This window comes from Colletes gigas, unplaced genomic scaffold, assembly GCF_013123115.1.
Source record: "Colletes gigas isolate AHSC1104 unplaced genomic scaffold, ASM1312311v1 Colletes_gigas_Sc00006, whole genome shotgun sequence".
Lineage (NCBI taxonomy): Eukaryota > Metazoa > Arthropoda > Insecta > Hymenoptera > Colletidae > Colletes > Colletes gigas.
Genome location: NW_025106635.1, coordinates 2,246,851 through 2,267,242, shown reverse-complemented (window position 1 = coordinate 2,267,242; position 20,392 = coordinate 2,246,851). Strand labels below are relative to the sequence as shown.

Genomic DNA, 20,392 nt, shown 5'->3' with positions numbered 1-20,392 from the left:
CTTTCCCCGGTTCGGGACGCGTTCGCTGCATCGGTGCTTTGTTTACGTCATTTTCCACCGGTCTGACGCTCGTAATTACGCGCAAGATGTTTCGAAAACAGAGATTATTCTTGAAATGTTGGTTGCTTGGAGATTTTCCTCGAGCAATAATACGAATTTAAAAGCGCGGAAATATTCTGGAAAATAATATTTGACGTTCGTGTATATAAACGAAAGAATGTCTGCAGCGAGAATGTAAAATTCCACGTATCTCCGACGCTATAGAACGCATCTCGTTAAACGAACGGAACAAACTTTGTTGCTACCCCCTGAAGAGGAGTTAGCGTGTTTCCGGTATCGGTAACAAGCCAGCAAACACACGGGGAATTGTTCCTCGTTTGTAGCTACATAATAGGCAATATATTTACTTAGCAATGCTCCAGTTCCTCATCCTTCGACACGAGCCAGCTAGCTCATGCTTTAATAATACCGTGTACGGTATCAAAGCAGGGAAAAAATAAAATCCAACGAATGTAACCTCGTTATACGAATGAAATGAACTTCGTTGCTTTTTTTAATTCATAGTTTTATTCGCGGAATTAATGAAACGGGAGATTCGTAGAGGGCTGTCTCAACCCCTAAATATAACAATTCGTATCTTTGCGTATCCAGTCATCTCACAGATTTAAATTGGCAATGTATTTACTAATGTAATTGATAAAAAAAGTAGCATTCCATGGAGAAGTCGTATGCCCGGTGCTGTCGAAATCGTCTCGTTCCACGAACGAAACGAACTTTGTTGTTATCGCTGTAGTTAGTGTATTTCGTTAAGGTATTAGTAACAGTCCAGTAAACGGTAAAGGGAATTGTTTCCCGTTCGTTACCGCGTGGTGCATAATCGCGATAGAATCTGGACGATGCCGCCCGTATACGTTTGTCGCGGAGTAGCCCAGGGACTAAAGTTCAAAAGCTCTGCCCTCTGATCTACTTTGCATAAAGTTCCGTGCCGTGGGTCCGCGTACGGCTGATGCCGCGAAGAGGTCCGCTCTCGCCCACAAATCAACGTTCCCGTTCCTTTGTTCGAGTTTGCGCCTCGATCTCGAAACTTCCGACGGGGTCGATGATTTCCAGAAAGAGAGAAAAATTTCTAACTCGGAAGCAGACCCCCCTCGAAACGGGACGAAGGTAATTTTTAATAGAGAATAAAATCCGCTTTGAGTTTCATTTAAATTTCAGGGGGGAAACGAATCGCGGTTGAGATTCTTCTTCGAAACGAGAAAATCGCTGGAAAACGTTTGTTCGTGGAGGTGTTTATTCACCGAAATATTTAAAAATTTATCGGGGGGATAACGTAGCTCTGTGGTTCGCGTAATCGCGAGACGTGAAAGGGGACGTGGCGATCTGAAACGCGGCGTGGGAGAACAATGGCGACGGGGAAATTGCGGAGCATCTGGGAGGCCACGATAGTACGCGTCACGGCTACGATACTTTCCGTATTAACGGGTCAGCCGCGGAAATCTGGTAAACAAATCTATCGATATTCATTTACGGTTATTCGATAGGGATTTACCTGTGCTAATTCCGCCCCCCCCCCTGAACCAGACCAATTAATTCGACGATCGAGCTCCGGGTGATCGTACAGAAAACCAATTAAACCGATATCGGCCGGTAACGGCTGCTGATGTTTGCATGGAGAATCGAGGCGTGCCGATTCCCGGTGCCTTCCGATCTTTTCCCCTTTCACTGAAATTCAATTAGAAACCGTCCCTCGCGCACCTGAAGCATTAATGCCGGTCCCGTGTTTGCTTTCGGCTTTTATTGCGTATCGTCTATACGCACTTACACGGATTTACACAACGATCAGCTACCGAGATGGAGTACACCTTCTAGGAGGGGGGATTGAAACGTTCGATAGTTACGGAATTATTAATTATCGAAGCACGTAAGGAGCCCAAATTATGCATACACTTGCTACCAACTTGATCGATTGTCACCACACGTACACACGTGATTCTCATGTAATTATTACAACCCTTGTCAAATTAACAGACTAGCACTGTTAGGGACTATTTAATCGTAATAATTCGCAGGCTCTGATTTCACATCTTTTGGTACACGCCCGGGGAAATATATGTCGCAAATAAACAGTTTTCTCGTACAAAAAAAAAAAATGTTGAAGTTTTCGCATAAACTCGAGTGTGCAGAGTAGTTCCTTGGGGCTGAGTGCTTCCCCCAGTCTGCCTCGTAGCGCATGCACGAGCGCTTCTTGCGAGTAACCGCATCCCACAAACATAATATGCCACGCGAAATGACGCAAAACCGTGTTTCGGTGCTCCGCGAACGGATAAGAATGCATTAAATGGATTCAATTTCACCATAAAACTTTCAATTCGTTCCTGTTTTTGCGATAAAAAATTCTCATTCTCCGCAGAGCTCTTTCGCAGAAATAAATTTCAAAGACGTTATATCGTCGGATTTGTAATTTGTCTTTGGGGGCTCGTACCGCCACCAGCCTTTGCCCCGAAGATACTTAAAATTCGTTTCAATGATAAATCCCGCCGGAATACGTTTGAAATTTCTCGGGCTCTTTTGCCCCGGTGATTCCCTACGAAGCAGATAATATCCAAGGGGGTAGTTCTCTCCGAAGCAATGAAAGAAAACTTTCGTCGTAGAGAATTCGAAGGCGTTTGCGCGTCTCTGGCGGCGGTCGGGAGTTAAATTATTGACGGACGCGCACGCGTACGAAGGTCGTGTTTGATAAAGTTGCGCAACTGTGTTTATTAAAACTTTTCCACCGCGTTTATGAGCGCCGGTGCACAAATACCACCGTTCCGGCGGTCTCGTCGACGAAATTCCAAATTGCCCTTGTATCCTCGACTCCGTCTAAATTTAGTGCGCGAAATCCGCGCCGGGCGTGTGCTGCACCTGGTAAACGTCCTGTCTGCGAAATTTATGCCACGGTATTGTCAGACGCGCCCCCGAAAACACGGACATTTGTTAATCTTTGATCGGGACAAGCATTTTGGTAGACCCTCACGGACGTTATTTATTTATTTCTCGAGGTGGGAATAACCTATTAGTATACATGGAGTTATGAATGTTTCAACGATGCTGTGTCGCGTTACAGGAGTCTCCGAAGCAACCGTGGTCTGGTAATTGAATCCAGGAAATGGCTTTAAAATAACTAGATTACTATTCCCAAGTTTGCGGTACGCGATATCTCGTTACTAGACTGGCGGATCTTTATGCAAATTTGTGTTTTTATTGAATTCTCTCAATTCACGTATAATAATTCGTATTTGATATCAAGGTAAATAAAAATTGTATCAATTTTTTTTCCTCGGAAAAACAACGAAAGGGGGATTAAGTTTTGATCGTCTGGACGCCTTCGCGGTTGAAAAAGGAGAAAATACGACGATGAGAAGTGACAGAACGAGCACGATGGGTGGTGAAAAAAGTACGGCGCGTTCGGAACGATTGCCAACCGTGAATTTACACGGTCGTCCGGTTTCTGGCAGAACGTGACACCCGCGGCGTTGTGTCGATGACACCGTCAGCGCATTAATTCCGGACGATCGATGCGTGCCACGAGATAAATAAAAAACGGAACCTGGCTATTAGTGGTTTTCAGTACGGAGGTTTTTCTGTTTTTTTTTTTTTATATAGAAACGATTCGTGCCGGGTATTTCGAGTCGCGATTTCGGGAACGTCACCGCGATCGCGTGTCGCGAAAAATAGCGTGGCGCTCGTATAACGGGGTCCGCGATCCACTCCCCGTCCAGTTCAACGTTTTCATCGCGCGGTCCAATTTTTACCCTCGACGGGAGAAAAAAATCTCGCGTCACTTTGACAGCGCAATCGAAACCGCGATTATTCGTACCCGAAGCTACAAGATTAGTCGGTTCGATCCGACGGTTAGCGAATTTTTTATGGCTAATCGACGAAGCGAGGATCAAATAAAAATCTCGCAATTTCTCCAACGGTCGCGGCCCCGGTGTCCATTTATATTTCGATATTTCATTTATTTTTCCGCCGTCGTTCCGTCCTCCCTCGATAATATTTTAATATCGTTTTTCCTTTTATTTGTTTCTGTCGTGTTGCCTTTTGTTGCGCGTGACAGGTGCGTGAACCGTGCCTTTCCGTGCCGTTGAATCGCGCTTTTTAAATAACGCGTACCGAATAAATTTCTCGCGCGAACGAGCCGGCCACGTTGGAGAATATCGTAGCCGCGGATATACTTTGCGCAGCGCGGAATCAAAATGAATTCCGGGTCGTGTAGCCCGGCGCAGGGTCGCGTCGTACGATTACGCGAGACAACGGAGGGCCCTGCGTCGTGTTTAATTGCGTCGAACGCGCCCCGTCGTGTTCGCGTTCCGCTAATTTCATCGGCGAACTTGGCCAAAGTGGAACGAGTTCCTGTTCGACTGGAAAACCAAGGGAGAAATACAGGGGATTCTGCCTGAAATTATTATTTAAACGATCGTTCCTAAATCTCATTATTATCATGACTGAAACTTTCATTCTTAAAAATAACAAAAAGGTCTGGGTTATTCTACTTTCTATCTTTCTCTATTTAATTCTGATTTTTGACATCAACGATACGCAAGAAAATCTCATCTCCGATCCAAGACTCAAACTTATTCCAGTTCAAATTGCAAAATTCCCAAATCTACCAATTACCATATCTATGATCGATTCTCCCAATTTGACACGCTTGTAACTCGAGCCTGCGTCTGATTATTCAGCAAAGTTCAACCAGTTGGCCTTTTTAACCATTATGACGAGTGACGGATAGAAGTTAATTACAACAGTGGATCGTTGATCGTCGAGATCGAATTGTTCATTGCGCCGGCGGGCTGCTGTACGACTCCTAGAGCCCTAACGTCCATTCACGGCGCCGAATGCATTATTTTTCGCTCGTATCGTCGCGATTTACTGCCCCCGTCCGTGACGCGTACAGCTGCATTATTTCCGCGGCGTTATTATCGCATTCGTTCGCGGTTTATTTATCCGCGGGCGATGCTTTTGACGTAGCTCGCGAGCGGACAAAAGGATCGTAAACTGACAGAACGCTCGCAAAGGATATGCGGTTGACTATCAGCTGACCGGTATATTCGACGCGCAATCCGTTCTTTACTGTCGACGAATTGTTTCTTCGATCGATCTCGTTTCGTGGGGGGAATGGTCGATAAACGCGTTGCAATCGAAAGGCTGCCTTTCCATTCGCATTTTCATGGTTCTCGACAATGTTCACGTGGAAATTGCTGTTAAGTCTACTTGGATTTGTCGTAACTAAAATTGTTATTGATCGAAGCATCTGGAGTTATGAGAGATTCATTGATATTTTTTGATCTATCGGTCACAGTATCTTGGAATAACTTTTAAGAAATTCTGCAGACTATTATGCAGATAAAAAGCAATAATTCTCAATCCGATATACTTCATAACTTGAAATTTGGTTCATTCGCTTTCGAAGTTAGGTAAAATGAATCAATTGTTGACAATGCTGAAAATATTACTCAGATTGACGGATGATTTATTTGCAATCGTTAACGAACGAACTGGCTAAAGTGGCTCCAGATGCAGGGGTTTAAGTTGATAAAGAAAACTATTGTTTGAGAATCGGCGTTAACAAGCAACCCCTCCGGCGGAGAATTCGAGTTTTAATTGTCACGTGTACGTGACAGATACGAGCATCTTGTTCCTCGTAGTGACGAGGAGTGCCAGCAGTCAGTACTCGAAGAACATACAAGTGTTTTCCACTACGCTCTTCGCCGACCCCCGACGTAATTTACAACCCCTTCTCTCCGGGATGCTCTTCGCCAACGTCAATCCCGTGAAATTCTGTTACTACTCCGTTTCAAATTCCACAGACTACCAGCCATTTAAACGCGTCTATTTCACTATATTTTTAATCATTAGCAGCAGCCCCGACAATCCGCTTAAGGGTTGAAGTCGACGAAATGTTTTGTAAATGGCGGAAATTTATCGTTCGTACCATATGTATGTGAAATTCTGAAACGCGAAAACTCGTTTCCTGGTAGGTATATCTAAAAAATTGTACAGGAGAACAATATTATTGACATTCTGCTCGATATTCTGCCCAGCTATTATTAAACGAACTGATATTCCCGTTTTTCCAATATCGAAGTTACTACTCGAAAATGAATTCTGAAAGTTAAACGGACGAACCGTACTCCTTGATTACAAAGTAATACAATTTTGCGTAAAGCGAATCGAAAGATCGTTCCTGGAATATGAAACGGATCGTAAGACATCGCAGCTTCGAGATCAAAAACATGTTGGACAAACAGAATAATCGATCTAATTTTCTTACATGGAATGCTATATTTTCAAGAGATCAAATCCAAAGAGGCGTTATACGAGTTCGATAAAGGACAAAACGTTTGAAATTTGTCCGTAATAAACTATTTCCCGCGTGCTTCTTTCATGATCGACAAATCAGTTTAGCAATAATTCTCAATCTCTGTTTATAATATCATAATTGCAGTAACTTGATACGAATTCGATCAACGAAGCTTGGTGGTCGTCGACCCATGCAGGATGTAAACACAAGCCAACAATTTACCTTTATGGAATTCAAACTAATATCGTATAGCACCTCTTTGAAGTTGTCTCGTTGCCTGCATTTAAGAAAATTATCAGTCCAACGAAACAACTTTTAAGCAAGCTAACAGAAAGCCTAAAAATTCTACAGAGAGCGTAATAAAATCATTTCTGTAAAATATTCAGTGAGAATTCCACGATTAAACGTGGCCGATGAACGCGTTAAGCGCAAGATTAGCAGATGTAACAGAAAGAAAAATCCTCTTCCGTCCGTTGAATAGAGAAAAGGAAAAACCGTCGACCGGTCTCGAGCGTGTTTCCTTTTGGTGGAATGTCGGCCAGGTCCGATGGCATCGGTGACTTTTGCAGGCCTACGTAAGAAAGGGACCCCGAAATCTCCGTAATAGAATTCGTGGAAAAAAGCGGATCGAGGGTTCGTCCGGATAAAAGGAGTCCGGGTTTTCGCTTATCGAGCGTTCCCGGCCACTGGGTCCACCGCGGGACAAAACCTCGAGCCCCGGGAGGTTGGCTCGCGACGTTCGAGAAACCGCGTTATCGTCGTGGCTATCGACGTGTGTGTCCACGTACGGAGAAACGGTCCCCGGTCATGCGTGTCGGGTGAGATACACCGGTGGCCGGAAGTGCCGTCTCGATGGGAGCGGGTCCTCGTTCCAGCGTCCCTTCGGAAAGACATCAGCCTCGCGCAGCTCGATGGGCCGCGGCGAATCGCCGAGAGAAAACCGACGTGGAGGTTGAAACGGCCGTGAAGCTCGTGCGCTGCGGAGTCCGGCTCGTTCTAACTTCCGGGGCACCGCGGCAGACGGGAAACTTCGGTAACCGTGGAACACCTCTCCGCCGGCACGCTGAAAAGTTCCACGGAAGTGTTACGACCCTCGAACGAATATCTTTTCTACTTTTATAACCGTGGCCGTTACAAGGGACCGAGGGTGACACCGACCGTCCATGAGCCTGGCTTCGTTAGCCGTAATCGTTTCCCGCGCGTCGAGCCAAAGTTTCCCGGTACGATCGAGATTTCATTGGTCGTTGGTCGCGTGCTCGAGCGGGAAACCTAACGCCACCGGTCTGGGTCCGCGGGCCCGAACGCCGCTCGGCGGTCGTCGGCGTTTCCCGTCGCGACCGTTCCCGGGACGCGTGATTCCCGGAATACCGCGTCGCGCGACACGCAGAGGTGCCCGCGAATCGGTCAGTCTGTTATTCCGCGTCGCGAACGAGCAAACAATCCCGGATTCCTGATACCGGCGAATCTCGACGGAGAAATGCCCAGCAGGGAATTCGACGCGGAGGATCTTCCGTTCGAGGTGATTCGGGGAGCGTGGGCGTTCGAGGGCCGTACCTAGGGATCGATGGAACGCGAGGAACGACTCGACCTGGAACCGAGCAGGATTGCTTCGATACTTTGGCGACCCGGAGAAGAATGGAGGTGAAGTGACGAAGAATTTATGGATGGTATTAGAGGGAAGAGGAAGGAAGAGAAGTGCCTCCGAGAGTTGAAAATTGGATCGAGTTCGAAAGTAAAGGATACAGATTTCTCGCCGATAACCAAGGGAACAAAGTAGACGAGATAAGTGACTTGGAATTATCGAAACGTGGTGATATCCGTGGTACGTTGAAATTAGACGCTGGTCATCGAAACAGTGGGAAGAGGAGGGGAGTGGTTGTTGTTAAGAGGGAACGGCACATCTGCTATGAATCTCGTTGGCTCGTGGAGCCTCGATGACCTTGATTCAGCGAGCATGAAGCAACCATCGAGGTCACCGGGACTCGAGATTGCTATGGCACTGTTCGGCATGGTCTGGCTGCTGCGTGTTCGCTCGGAGATGCGTCGTTGCTCTAAATGCCGTCACGAGGAGATCCTAGCGGCCCAGCAGCAACAACAGCAACAGCAGCTGCAGCAACAACAGCAGCACCACCACCACCTGCACCATCATCCTCACCATCAGCAACGCACGCTGTCGCAGGCCACCAGTTTGTTGCAGACACCCGACGACGGCGTCACCTCCTCGGCGAACACTCTTTTCACCCTGGACACGCCTGGCGCCGCCGGTTCCGCCGGAAGTTACTGCGAGGTTCACGGCTTCGTTCAGGCGAAAGAAGGTAGTATCGCTACCATTTCAATATAGCCCTCCATTCTCCTATTCTTCGTCCTCTTCCATCCGTTTCCCCACAAATATACGCAAATTTGCTATCCCGACTTTCTGTTACGTTTTCTCGCGTCAGTTTCAGTTTTTTACTCGTGTAAAATGGTAAAATGAAAAGTGATGTTTAACCATTTTTTAGACAACGTCGTGTGTTGTATCTTGAAATGAAAATTGTCAAATATCACTTCTCGTTTTACCATTTTACACGAGTCTCCTCCTTTAGTTACTTTTCTGTTTCATTCACGGCAGTTTAATTTGATTAAATTTACAATCCTACTAAAAAGGGATAATATAATAATTTTGAAACTGTTCTGGTAGGTGCTGAATGTTTGTTTCCAGCGTTTCGAACAACGTTAACAGTCTTTTTGCCCGGTTTTGGAACGCTTCCTCGCAATCTTTCGGGCCATAGTTCGAAAGAACGATTATGATATACCGAGAAGCACTTTGAAAAGTTCCTAGTACTTTTGCAATATGCCAGGGTCATATTGTTAAAGAATCGAAGAAGGTTAGCGAGCAGAATACTCGGGAGAACTTTTCGAATTTACGAGGGGCAAGGCAGCCGAGCAGCTCTTCCATATGTGCGACGAGCAACCAAAATCAAAGTAGGTCGTTTACATGGATGGCGGAGGGCGCGGTGGAGGACAAAACTTTTATTTCCGTATAAAAAGGGTTGCCTCTGGCGGGGCTCGCTTTTTCATCGTACTTTCGATTCAATTTTGTCGGAAATAGTTGTTCCGAACTCAATTATTCATAACGTTGCGAGAAATTTGCATGAGTTCTTCCGGTTTACTTTTTCTACGATACGCTACGCTGAAATTGATAGTCGAAACTTTCGCGCACAGGCGTTGATAAACGTCGAAAACAATTTCCCAGTCGCGAAGAAAATTATACGAGAATCGTTTCTTTTTCAAACTGTTATTTTGATTTGCTCGTTTCCGTGGTTATTACAGCCAAAGTTCGTACCAATTTTAGCGGGGCCTTTACGTTTACACGCGTCGCGAAAGTAAACAAGACTGTTCCGACGTTTCTTCGATTTACTGCCCGGATAAAGTCAAAATAAACGCGGGCGAAGTTACGATTATTAAGAATCGTGTTGTCCGTGTGAAACGCGGGCGTAGGAAGCGTGCCTTTCAGCCATTGTCGACGCCCCATAAAAGCCGTCGTGCGAACGTTTCGCAACAAATCGTCTTTTATCGGTATTCCTCATCTGTTGGACATGGCGGCATCATGACGCCATGAGTTGTTGAGTTTGTTGCCGCTTTTGTCGAGCGGCCTTATTGTCTCGCGCAACAAGGGAGCATCTGTTCCATAGGTAACCATCCCCTTACTGTTCCTCCGCCCTCCGCTTCCGTCGCCACTATTTGAATAGCATTGTATCACCAAGGTGAATTCGCATTAAAGACCCAACCAAACGAAGTTCGGAAGCCGCCCCCGCGGTCTTGGACATATAAATGTTTGCAACGCAACAAAGGAAACGTTCCTCGATCATCAAGAAGCAGCTAATTCAGAAAGTTACTTATAATTAAATCATAAACAGAATACGACTCGACCAGTTTAAAAAATTTTTAAAAATCTTTCTCTTCTGCGAATCGAGATTTCCGTTTAACCTGCCGCCGGAATAAAAATTTCTCAACGCGATCGCTTTTTAGCATCCTCGGGAGGCGTTGATGGAAATTTACAATTTCCAGGGAAACTAAATTGTTAGCGAATACTCGACACGTAATCTCCGTTCCCGCGCAGCATGAAAGGAAGCGGAGAGAAACCGGGAAGCCGTTTTACGCGGACCGTCTTTTTTCCACGGCGCACCCTTTTATCCAGCATCCAGCATGTACCCATGGTCCACCTACTTGCTCGACCCAGTTATGAAATAGTTTCCCTGGCGGCGGGGCGAGTGGCGACTCGGCGGTATCGCGCTTTAAAGCTGAAAGCATGTTCGTGTCGTGCAGGCACGTCGCTTGTCGTATTGTTTCGAGTTTATTATCTGCCTCTGAGACCCGACTTCCCTCGCGAGGCTACAGGCACGGGACGAATAAAAACCGACGGAAGAGGAGAGGCTGCGAGAACCGTGAGAAAGTTCCGTGATTTAGGATATTTACACCCCCCCCCCGAAAAAGAAATTGCTTACCCCTGGCTCGAGTACTGGATACTCCAAAAGACGAATGCACCGTTAATTGTGTCGACGAAAGACGTATCCAGTTTCCTCGATTTTAAACAACGAATATTTTGTATTCTATAAATCACAGGTAATTGATGAATAGCGTTGGCCTGTCTTGGAATTTTGTAAATAACGTTAATGTTTATTTTCAGCAGATCAGTCTTGGGGCCAAATAAAGCGTTTATATGCTGACGGCGTGGCGCAGAAGTATAAATTTAATTCCCTCCAAATTAATGCCCCGAAATTTATTAGCTATTCCCATAAATGTGAATATTCGATTATCAATTATCGACGCAGCGAAACGTTCGATTGTCGGGTAAATCAGTTCCCCGCATTTAGCGGGGCTAGTAAATTCGAAGAGATAACGAACGGCCGTCTGTTTTTAATTATTTATTATTTTGTATCATTCGGTAACGAGCTCGCGAGGAGTACTTAGCGAATGAAAACGGGGCTCGCAGGTGGAAACCTCGTTATCCTGATTCGCCGCCGGGAGGCAAAAGAAGGTGGACACCCCCAGTGAACGTCAAAAGCAGGACCGATGTTAATTTACATCGGGATCCGAAAGAAAACCACTTCGTCCGCTAAAAAACTTTCCATACGCGCATTAACGCGAGTATCTCTCATCGTTTCGCATAAGATATGCACTGTATCCGTATGTGTGTGTCCCCCACACGGCCACGGATGGTATTTGTATATTTACGATTTCAGCCAGACCCTCGTAAAATCTGTTTCCTTTTAATCATTTTTTTTTATATCAACGCTGGAGTGTTGCATTTTATCACTGGCAAAGCGCTGGGCTGCATTCGTCTCTCTGTGCCCGTTCAGATATAACGCGAAGAAAGCAGATTTCTTTCAAACGACGTCGAGAAGAGATGGTCTCGAAAACTATTACCCGCCGCTTTAATTCGTGGAGTGCATTGAAAGGCGACCGTTCTCAATTTTAATTCGTTCGAGTTCAAATATCTGAAGCAACTTACATACGTGTCCACTCGAATCACTGAAACTGAAACGCGTCGATTCGACTCTGACGACAATTCATTATATTTCGAAATTCGAGTGAGCAAAATTAGTAGGACGTGTTAGATAAATAGCTTCGATTTTCCCACCTTTTGTCGCAAATTGCGCGTACGTATTACGAGCAGGCTCCTTCCTCTTCGACGTGGCGCACAACAATCGGCAATCATGCATCATTCAGTTTACGTTGCCGTACGATAAAATCGAAACTTCGGAAAAACATTTCGTATGCAGCAGCCTGACATATACGGTCAACTTAGGGATTGTTCGCGCAATTTGTTGCGCATTGTTTGCCGATAGAGCACGCATCAGACTTTCGAACGATCGTTTTATCCGAGCGGAACAGGACGAATCACGGTAGATTTCGTTTAGCGATGATTACAAAGAGCTACACTATTCTATTTTATTTTATCCCCGAACAAAATTATTTCTTAGCGATTTATATATTCGCGCGTTAATTACTTTTCAACCGGAAGAATAGGTAGTGAAAAGTTCTCCGCGGAGAAAATCCCCAACGAATTTACACGCGTGGGTGTTTTGTATTTTGTTGAAAAAGTAATCAAAGAGCCAGGAAAAAGAACTGGTTCTTGGTCCATTGCTTGAACATAATCTGCAAACAACGGGCCGGCGTGCTGTCAGAATAACGTTATCCTATATCTCGTTAAACTCCAAAGGGGAAACCGGTACACGCAACTAGAAATTTTAATTCGAAACAGCAACGTACCCGGCGACTCGTAAAGTCCCTTTATTACGAAATTTCCTACCTCGTGCGCGTAGCTTCTTTGCGTTTATTTCTCTCGAATCTGTTCGCCGGCCTTTCTTCGTTTTATTCACCAACCCTTGTTCATTCTGCTTTATTGCCGCGCGTATTCAGCGTACATTTTTCTCGACGACCGGGTGGTTAGCTGGCGATATAAATTAAGCCGGAAACGGTGGAAAATTTAGTGGCCGGGGAGACCCGGAGAGGGAAGGAACAAAACGTAACGCGAAGTTTCATGGCGAAGCCACGCTAATTACCCGTACTTACGCCGTTGTGCTGGCACATCGAATTAATCATAATCCGCGGATCTAACCTTTTTACCTCCGCGGGAACGTCGTCGTGATGAGAAAATGGGGAATTATCGATTTAGGACACGACGAGAAAATTGGATCGGTTTATTTGAAATCTGAAGTGTCGCAAAAAGTAAAACAAACTTAACGATTTTCAAGCATCCTTAATGTCTCAATGGAACGAGTAATTTTAATTTGCTATTGCTTTAGAATCGATACGATAATAAAAGTAATATTTATTAAGGAGGAGGGTTCGTTTATTACAAAGATCGAGGGAAGCTCCAACTTTGTACGTGGAAAGTTTTCTTAAAAAAGAATCTGAAATGTCCCCAATTTTTCTGATTCCAAACTGGGCTAATCCCTTGGAGAAAAGACCAGAAGACATTGTTCTCGTTCGCTTTATTTTTCTCTCCCACTCTTCGCGAGGGTTTGAAATTTTTGCGAAGTTTGGATGAGTTTGGATATTAGTTCCGATTTCGAAAGTTTCGAACTTTGATTATATCGAATCTCTAAGAATATTTAGCGAAACGAATTCGAATTTCAACCATGGTGAACATTTCGATATTTCGAGGCGATGTTTCTTCCCTTGGGCGGTTTTTCCTTCGTGTTTCTACGTGGTAGGAAACCATACATAATCGGGCGTGTGTATCTGTTCTGTGTTTCCCGCTGAAGGAAACCAAAAGAAACACCGGCTCGAAGGGATTAGAGTTTCGTGCCGTAACGTGGAAACAACGAGAGGTTTATTTCCGCCGGTTTGTCATCCATTCGAGAGAGAACCGAGAAATTTCTTCTTTAAACCTACCTCCGCGATTTTTATTTATTTTCCCGGGCGAAGACGCGCCTCCCCACCGATAAAGAGAAACAAACAGATGGAGTGGTTGGAGCATCAATTAAATTCAATATAGATCCTCGAAGCTTTCTCGGTTCGAACGACTCTCGATCGGTTTGTTACACGCGATTTAATTAATTAATTGACCGGAATCCGAAGGGTGGACGGGGGAACGATTCGCGTTCCGACGAAAATAAAGGGGAAAAGAAAATGAAATCGCGGGAACGACGAAAGTTCCTCGACCCTTTCTCGAAGTCGTCGATTTTAAACTTCGTGAGATAAATTAAAAACATTCTGTATGGAACGCTAACAAATTGAACTTGAAATTTGTTAAATTACACAAATTCTAAAATTTATTCGTATCTTTGGAAAAGAAATTTTGATCGATAGCAGTGCATGCAGATTCCGTGAAAAATGGAATATGTTGCGCGGAAAGGCTGGTAAGAACCCAGAAACCGCGAGGCGATGGAACGTGTTCCCATAATGGGATGCATCTCGTTGCAATTACGCCGTCGGGATGATTTCCATCGGGTGCATTTGGTATCGTAATGATCAACGAGCACACGGCGGTGGGTATAGAAATCCCGAGTGCAAAGACGGGAATCGTTAATTCACGTCCATTTCGACAGGCTGCAATCCTTTTCTTCGTTCGACAATGGCCGCATTATGAGAGATGCAAGGATCCAAACCGCATCGGCACGGTCAGGAAATGCATTATTGCGTTTAAGAGAATGCCAGAAACGCATCTGGGTTGTGGCCAGCCCGTAGATGCGATCGTAACAGGAACATTAGTGGGATTGCTCGACTTCGTTTCTTCCCATTCTACGCGGTCCAAAACGCATTCGTGCCTCTCTACGGTGCTGATTGCGATTTGCAATGCAACGCGGGGGCGTCGCTCTCTTCTCATTTCGGGCGCATCACTTCGCGATCGATCACCTTCGCCGCTACGGTCTAACGCGGGCTCGTTAGTGTCGCATAGAAACTCCAATTCCGAGCAGCAATTGTAACACGTTGCTACTATATGCGAACTCGATATCGACCACGACGGGTTGCAATTAATAATTCAACCGAGGAACGATCTATTCGTCTTAACGTGGCTAGAATTTTCGAGAAACCGCCTCGAGGAAGTTTGATTTTTACTCGAGGTTGGAACCGTCAAGGCTCCGGGAATCGACTCACGGTGTCAACTTTCTCGACCTCGGATTAATTAAAACGTTTCGGTCCGAGTTTTGGGTTCGCGCTGTCAACGGAATTAGTACGAGCACGCGAAAATGTCCGTGAAGTTTGTCCCCGTGTTAACTTTCACCGACGCCCGCGACAGAATAAATACATCCGCGGGGCTCGAGTTTCGCGAAAATGCGGTTTTTGCGCCCGGTAACCGTAAGGATGATATGTTTTGCGAGTTCTGACGCGTCGAAAGTTATTTTCCCGGGGTTAACGTTTTCGTAAACAGCCCGGGAACGGTATGGAAAGATGTCGTACGCAGGCTCGACGATATTACGATACTTCAGTTTCCATTACGAGCCTTCCCGTAAAAGTTAAAGAGTCGGAACGCTTGCGCCGTGCAAACCTGTTTCTCGAGTTTTTTACTTGTTACGAAATATTTCAAGTACGAACAATGACAAACGACAAAGTTTAAAGTTTCTCGGCCGGGAGATGGATTAACCGACAATGCCTTTCCAATGTTGCGAGAAACGATGGATCGAGAACTGTTAATGTTATTAAAAAATAATGAAATCTATCCATCGGTCGGACGCTGGGAAGTTTATTCAAAACGACGATTACTCGATCCCCTTCCCCTCGAATAATTTCCACCGAGTAATTAGAAATTATGCTCGACGTGCCTCGACGTTGGAAAATTCATTCTTCAGCAGTTGAGAACCGATTACTCGTATCAGTCTGTAATCGCGGAGGCGCTGGGAACAAGTGTACGAAAAGTTTGATAAATGACTGGCCCCCGACAGGCTCCCAGTAGATATTATCTGGACAATACCATTTTTCTTAGCGAAACTTTATCAGTTACGTGACGTGATAACGTTCGCGAAAGCGTTCGAGTCAACGTCAATGAACTGCACCGTTGGAAAATATTAACGCAGACTTTATAGTACCAGGAAATATATTTCGTGTTTCGAATACACGAAAAAATGGTATTTTACATTACAAATCAATAGTTTTTTTGCTACAAAGGGGTTAGTATCCCCAATTGTATCACAATGATTCGTTACAGTCGAGAATTGATATTGCAGCGTCGTTTATAGGTGATAATTTCGAGCAGATAAGGCGGACTGTAAATCGGCCATTACGGGAATACGAAGCGTTGAAAAGACAAGGAACGCAGGGGTGGATCATTCAGTCACGGCCGAGACGCCGTCGACGAGGATGGGAGGCTCGACTAGAATACAAGAAACGGGGAAGGGTAGTCTCGTTGAAACGAGGGGTGCAAAGAGGGGGATGGTCTTTGTTCCTGGCACTAGTGCCGCACGGAGTAAACGGTCAAAGCAATCAAGGATTAAAAATGAATTAGTAACGTGTTATCGCTGTTCGCGCAGCCATGGGGGAATTGTGTGCTTCCTCCTCTCGAGAAAAATGTCAACGGAAACTGCAATCTGGTTTCAGGGAAGGCGTAGCGACGCGACGAGAGACGAACGTTAGCGTCGGGACCGAGAAATTATTTTCCTCGTTAGCTCTAAATCGCGAAAACACTGATTTAAAAGTAACGAACAGCCCAAAATAGATTCTCTTAATATCCGTAGGATTCAATATTATTTCTAATTATAACAAGCTATTTAGCAGTGAAATTTTTGTCCAAATCGAGTCAACGATTCTCGAGTTTATCGCGTGGAAAATACACGTAGAAAACATTTGTACAACGATATAGATATAAATTAAAACAATTACGTTGCGGTTTAGCTACGCGGTCGTGATATTACATCGAACTCGGAATTAAATTCTGCAGCGTAACAAATCAACTTCCGTGCATGAAAGTTAACCGCACACCGTAATGTAATGTAGCAACGTTGAAAGCTCACGCGTTAACCGAAGTTACTCTACCAAATAAAGCAGCCTCCGAACACCGTTTTCTCTGTCCCCGTTTCCAAACGCGAAACATTTTTGATAATCAACTTCTCGCGACGCTTCGCTGAAAGCAGCGTTTATTATCTTCGCCCATTCTCCAGGATAGTTCTCATTACATTTTACTTGTTCCTATTCAGCCGAGTTTCACCGAGTTTCAACGATATAAACAAAACAGCGTAGCTGGGAGTCAGCTGTGCGCGATAGCGTTAAGTGTTTGCGTGTATGGCGGTTGATCGTCGATTACCTACACCCACGGCCTGTAAGTGTTCGCGTTCTGTTCGTAACGAAACGTACGAGGAACCGTATCGGGTAGGAAAATGCAATTTACAGACGTTGAAAAAATTAATGCGATTCACGCTCCACGTTTGAAGTTGCGAATAAAATACGTTGTTAGTAACGATGTTTTTACTCGGAGACATAAATGTACTCCCATTTTGGAAGCAATCCAACCAGCGAACGCGGCGGAAAACTTACCGGATGATCTAAAAGTTTAACGCGCGAAAATGACTAGCAGAACGGCGGCGAAAGCTATCGAGAAGTTAATCGAAAAACGGCGCTATGGAAATATTAGAAAACTCTGGGATAGAATCTGTAAAATCGTAGTAAATTCTTGGCGCTCTTTGAACACGAACCGCAATCTTTGTTCGTCGATGAATGATGTTCGAATGGAATAAAAATCGGATTAAAGCTGGATACGAGATCGCGGCGGTGTTGCGCGATCATTTTCGAGATTAATCCGGCGCACAGGAACGGAAAGACGCGGAATAACATTATCAACGGGGGACGTTCGAATTGCTGTTATTATATTCACCCCGTCGCGAGACGGTTTCAGCGGGCGGTTAACAGAATGGCAATAAACGGAACCGTCATTATTGCAGATTTTTGCGCGCGTAGAGTCCGCGAGCGCTAACGAAGCGTCCGTGTCCCGGTAATTAAATAACCGGAGTTGTAAAACGTGTTCGCAGGATCGCCAGAGTGAATGCCCGGCACAATGTATTCTTGCTTTTTCATCCAGCTGGCCATTCGAACCGCATAATCCGATAAACGTGAGCGGAATCGACGTTACAGCGGTCGACGTTCCGAGCGTTGCTCGACAAACGCGCGCGTTTCGTACTCGAGTTTCCGGTTACTTTCGTAAACGTTCTCGCGATCGAAACGCGGGGCTGATCGTCGCCCGCGATTCGCCCATTATTCCCACGATTTATGCACGGAAACGGTGAATCCGTGTATCGCATTCGATATTCCTGGCGCTTCCGCGAAGTCCGCCAAGTCAATTATTCAGCGAACGAAAGCTTATTTACAAACAACGGTTTATTTAACTGTAACAAATATCAATACGAATGGATCAACGTATAGACGGTCATTCATAATTCAAGCCAATAATCCTCTATGAGAAGCCAATTTTCCTGCTTTACGATACGCGAGAATAATAAAGAAATTTTGTTTCCAATTAAACTCCTCAAACAATCGTATGGAAGCATAATTAAAAATAGTCTAACGTAATGTTTGATATCGTAAAACGAGTAAATAATGAGTACGTGAAATATGAAAATATTTAATTTATCGATGGCTGAATCTCTTTGAATCTCTGCCAGTTGGGTTTTGTTTTTTCAGCCTTTGGCTGTTCGAGTCGACGGTCGTTCGACCTAAAGAAATATAAACAATGATGATTCTTACGTGTATAGTTGAGCACTAAAGTAACCGTCAAGCCAACTGGCCTGTCAAGGACACTTCCCCGCTGGCGAGGTCCGTTCTCTTTTACCTCTTTTCTTTCGCTGGCATGGCCAGGCGCGTTTAGACTTACGACAATTGCCAAATACAATTTTCTTTTCAGGTTTAATACACATAACCTCGACATGATGTATACTATAGAGAGATTGTTATTATAGGACCATTAGTTTCAATAGGAGTTATTTAGTTATTATTTAATTTTGAATGGATAAGAAAACAAAGATTCATGGAAATGTTTCTTAGTTTCTTAGAGTAGTTAGGTCTCGAGATGAAAGAGTTTCTGGACCAACCTCGAATATAATCGCGACACTTACAGACGAGAACTGAAAATGGATCACTTTTATCTGCCTCCGAAGTTCGAAGGTATATAAAGTCAAAGTAAATGTAAAAATAAACATAGAAGATAACATAAATTATAGTAGTAAGTATAGTCATTGGATAGGGGATGAAATGCCCTTTAAAATGAGCGTTTGTACGAGTCGATAGCTTTATTAGTTCCGGAGATATAGCGATTTTAGTTTTCGAGTCGATGCGGTGGCTAGTTTCGAAGATACGTCGCGTGGTCAATGAACTTACTACGGCCTTGTCAAGGTCGTTGACCGCACGTGACCGTAGTAAATAGTAAACGTGACGTCACTCGGTCACTCGGTCAGTGGGTCAACGTGCGACAAGGAGGTCCGAGCGCGTAAGACGGAGACAGAGATAGTCGAATTAAAAAAATTACCCCTTTACATAAATTACGATATCTCGAAAACGGAAAGTCCGATCGACAAAAACAAAAAGCCATTTTAAAGGGGAGACTTTACCGCTGCCAACGGTGGCTTAAAAATGAATAAAGCACTAGTAGTTTCGGAACTGCACGCGTCTAAAGTTTTAGTATTTTTAATACGCTTTAATAGGCTTTCGTAAGGCGGCGAGCGGAATTTTAAAAATTACGCTTGTCTTTACACGATGATATCTCGAAAACGGAAAGTCCGATCGTCAAAATTCAAAAACCACTTTAAAGGGGAAGCTTCACCGCTGCCAACGGTGGTTCAATTATTAATAAAACACTAGTAGTTTCGAAACTGCACTCATCTAAAGTTTTATGATTTTTACTACGCGTTGTTTGACTGTTTTAAGATAGTGGAAACTGAAAATTTTCTCCTTTCGTCTTTGCTATACATTTATCTCCTATTTATATAGGAAGTTAACCAGAGTTTTGACCTAATTTTGACCAGTTTTTACAAAAGACTATAAATCATTCAACCAGTCGTATTTTTCTCGGAAAAGAAACAATAAGAATAGAAGTGAATATTGTAAAATTCATTGCACGTGTACTATAAGAAAAATGGTGAAGTTAAATGGCGCTAAAATAACATTGTGTGTTAGAGATTCTAAACGAAATTTTAAAAACGGTCATTTGACCGGTCGCGGTAGGTACAGTGTCAATAAATAGCGACGATCACCTTGTTAGAGTATTTTCGGGCCCCTCGGAGAGGATCCACGGTTGTATAATATCGATCATCCGCGTTGTAAGGCGCAATGGGGGTTCGCCCAGTCGAGACGAGCTGGTTGATCGGGGGAAAAAGGTGTAATTGATTCGTGACCAGTCGCGTTTGTATTCGATAGGTTCTATTGGGTTTCCGAGTAGTGGCGAATTGCCGCATTAAACTCGATGTTTCGAGCAAGCAAGCTTCGACTCCGGAGAGCCGAAAAGCCCCGACAATGGGAATCCCTTCGGAGCCCGGAGTGGCAAAGGGAAACGCGGCTAATTTCCTGGAAAGCGGGGTGAAACTGATCGAAAACGACGCTCGGGTAGCGAGTAAATAACGGAATTGGACCGGCGATCGA

The 20,392-nt window shown here is 44.6% G+C and overlaps 1 protein-coding gene across 8 annotated transcripts in view; it reads left to right on the top strand.

The window, feature by feature from the left end:
- The first annotated feature begins 8,221 nt into the window (after positions 1–8,221).
- The window catches only part of LOC122395825 (disks large homolog 4), a 292,810-nt gene continuing 280,639 nt past the window's right edge, over positions 8,222–20,392 (top strand). For all 8 annotated transcript variants that reach the window (XM_043393710.1, XM_043393714.1, XM_043393711.1 and 5 more), the window contains exon 1: positions 8,222–8,661. In XM_043393710.1, coding sequence (XP_043249645.1) covers positions 8,253–8,661 — 409 coding nt within the window. In that variant the 5' untranslated portion in view covers positions 8,222–8,252. The remainder of the gene's footprint in view (positions 8,662–20,392) is intronic.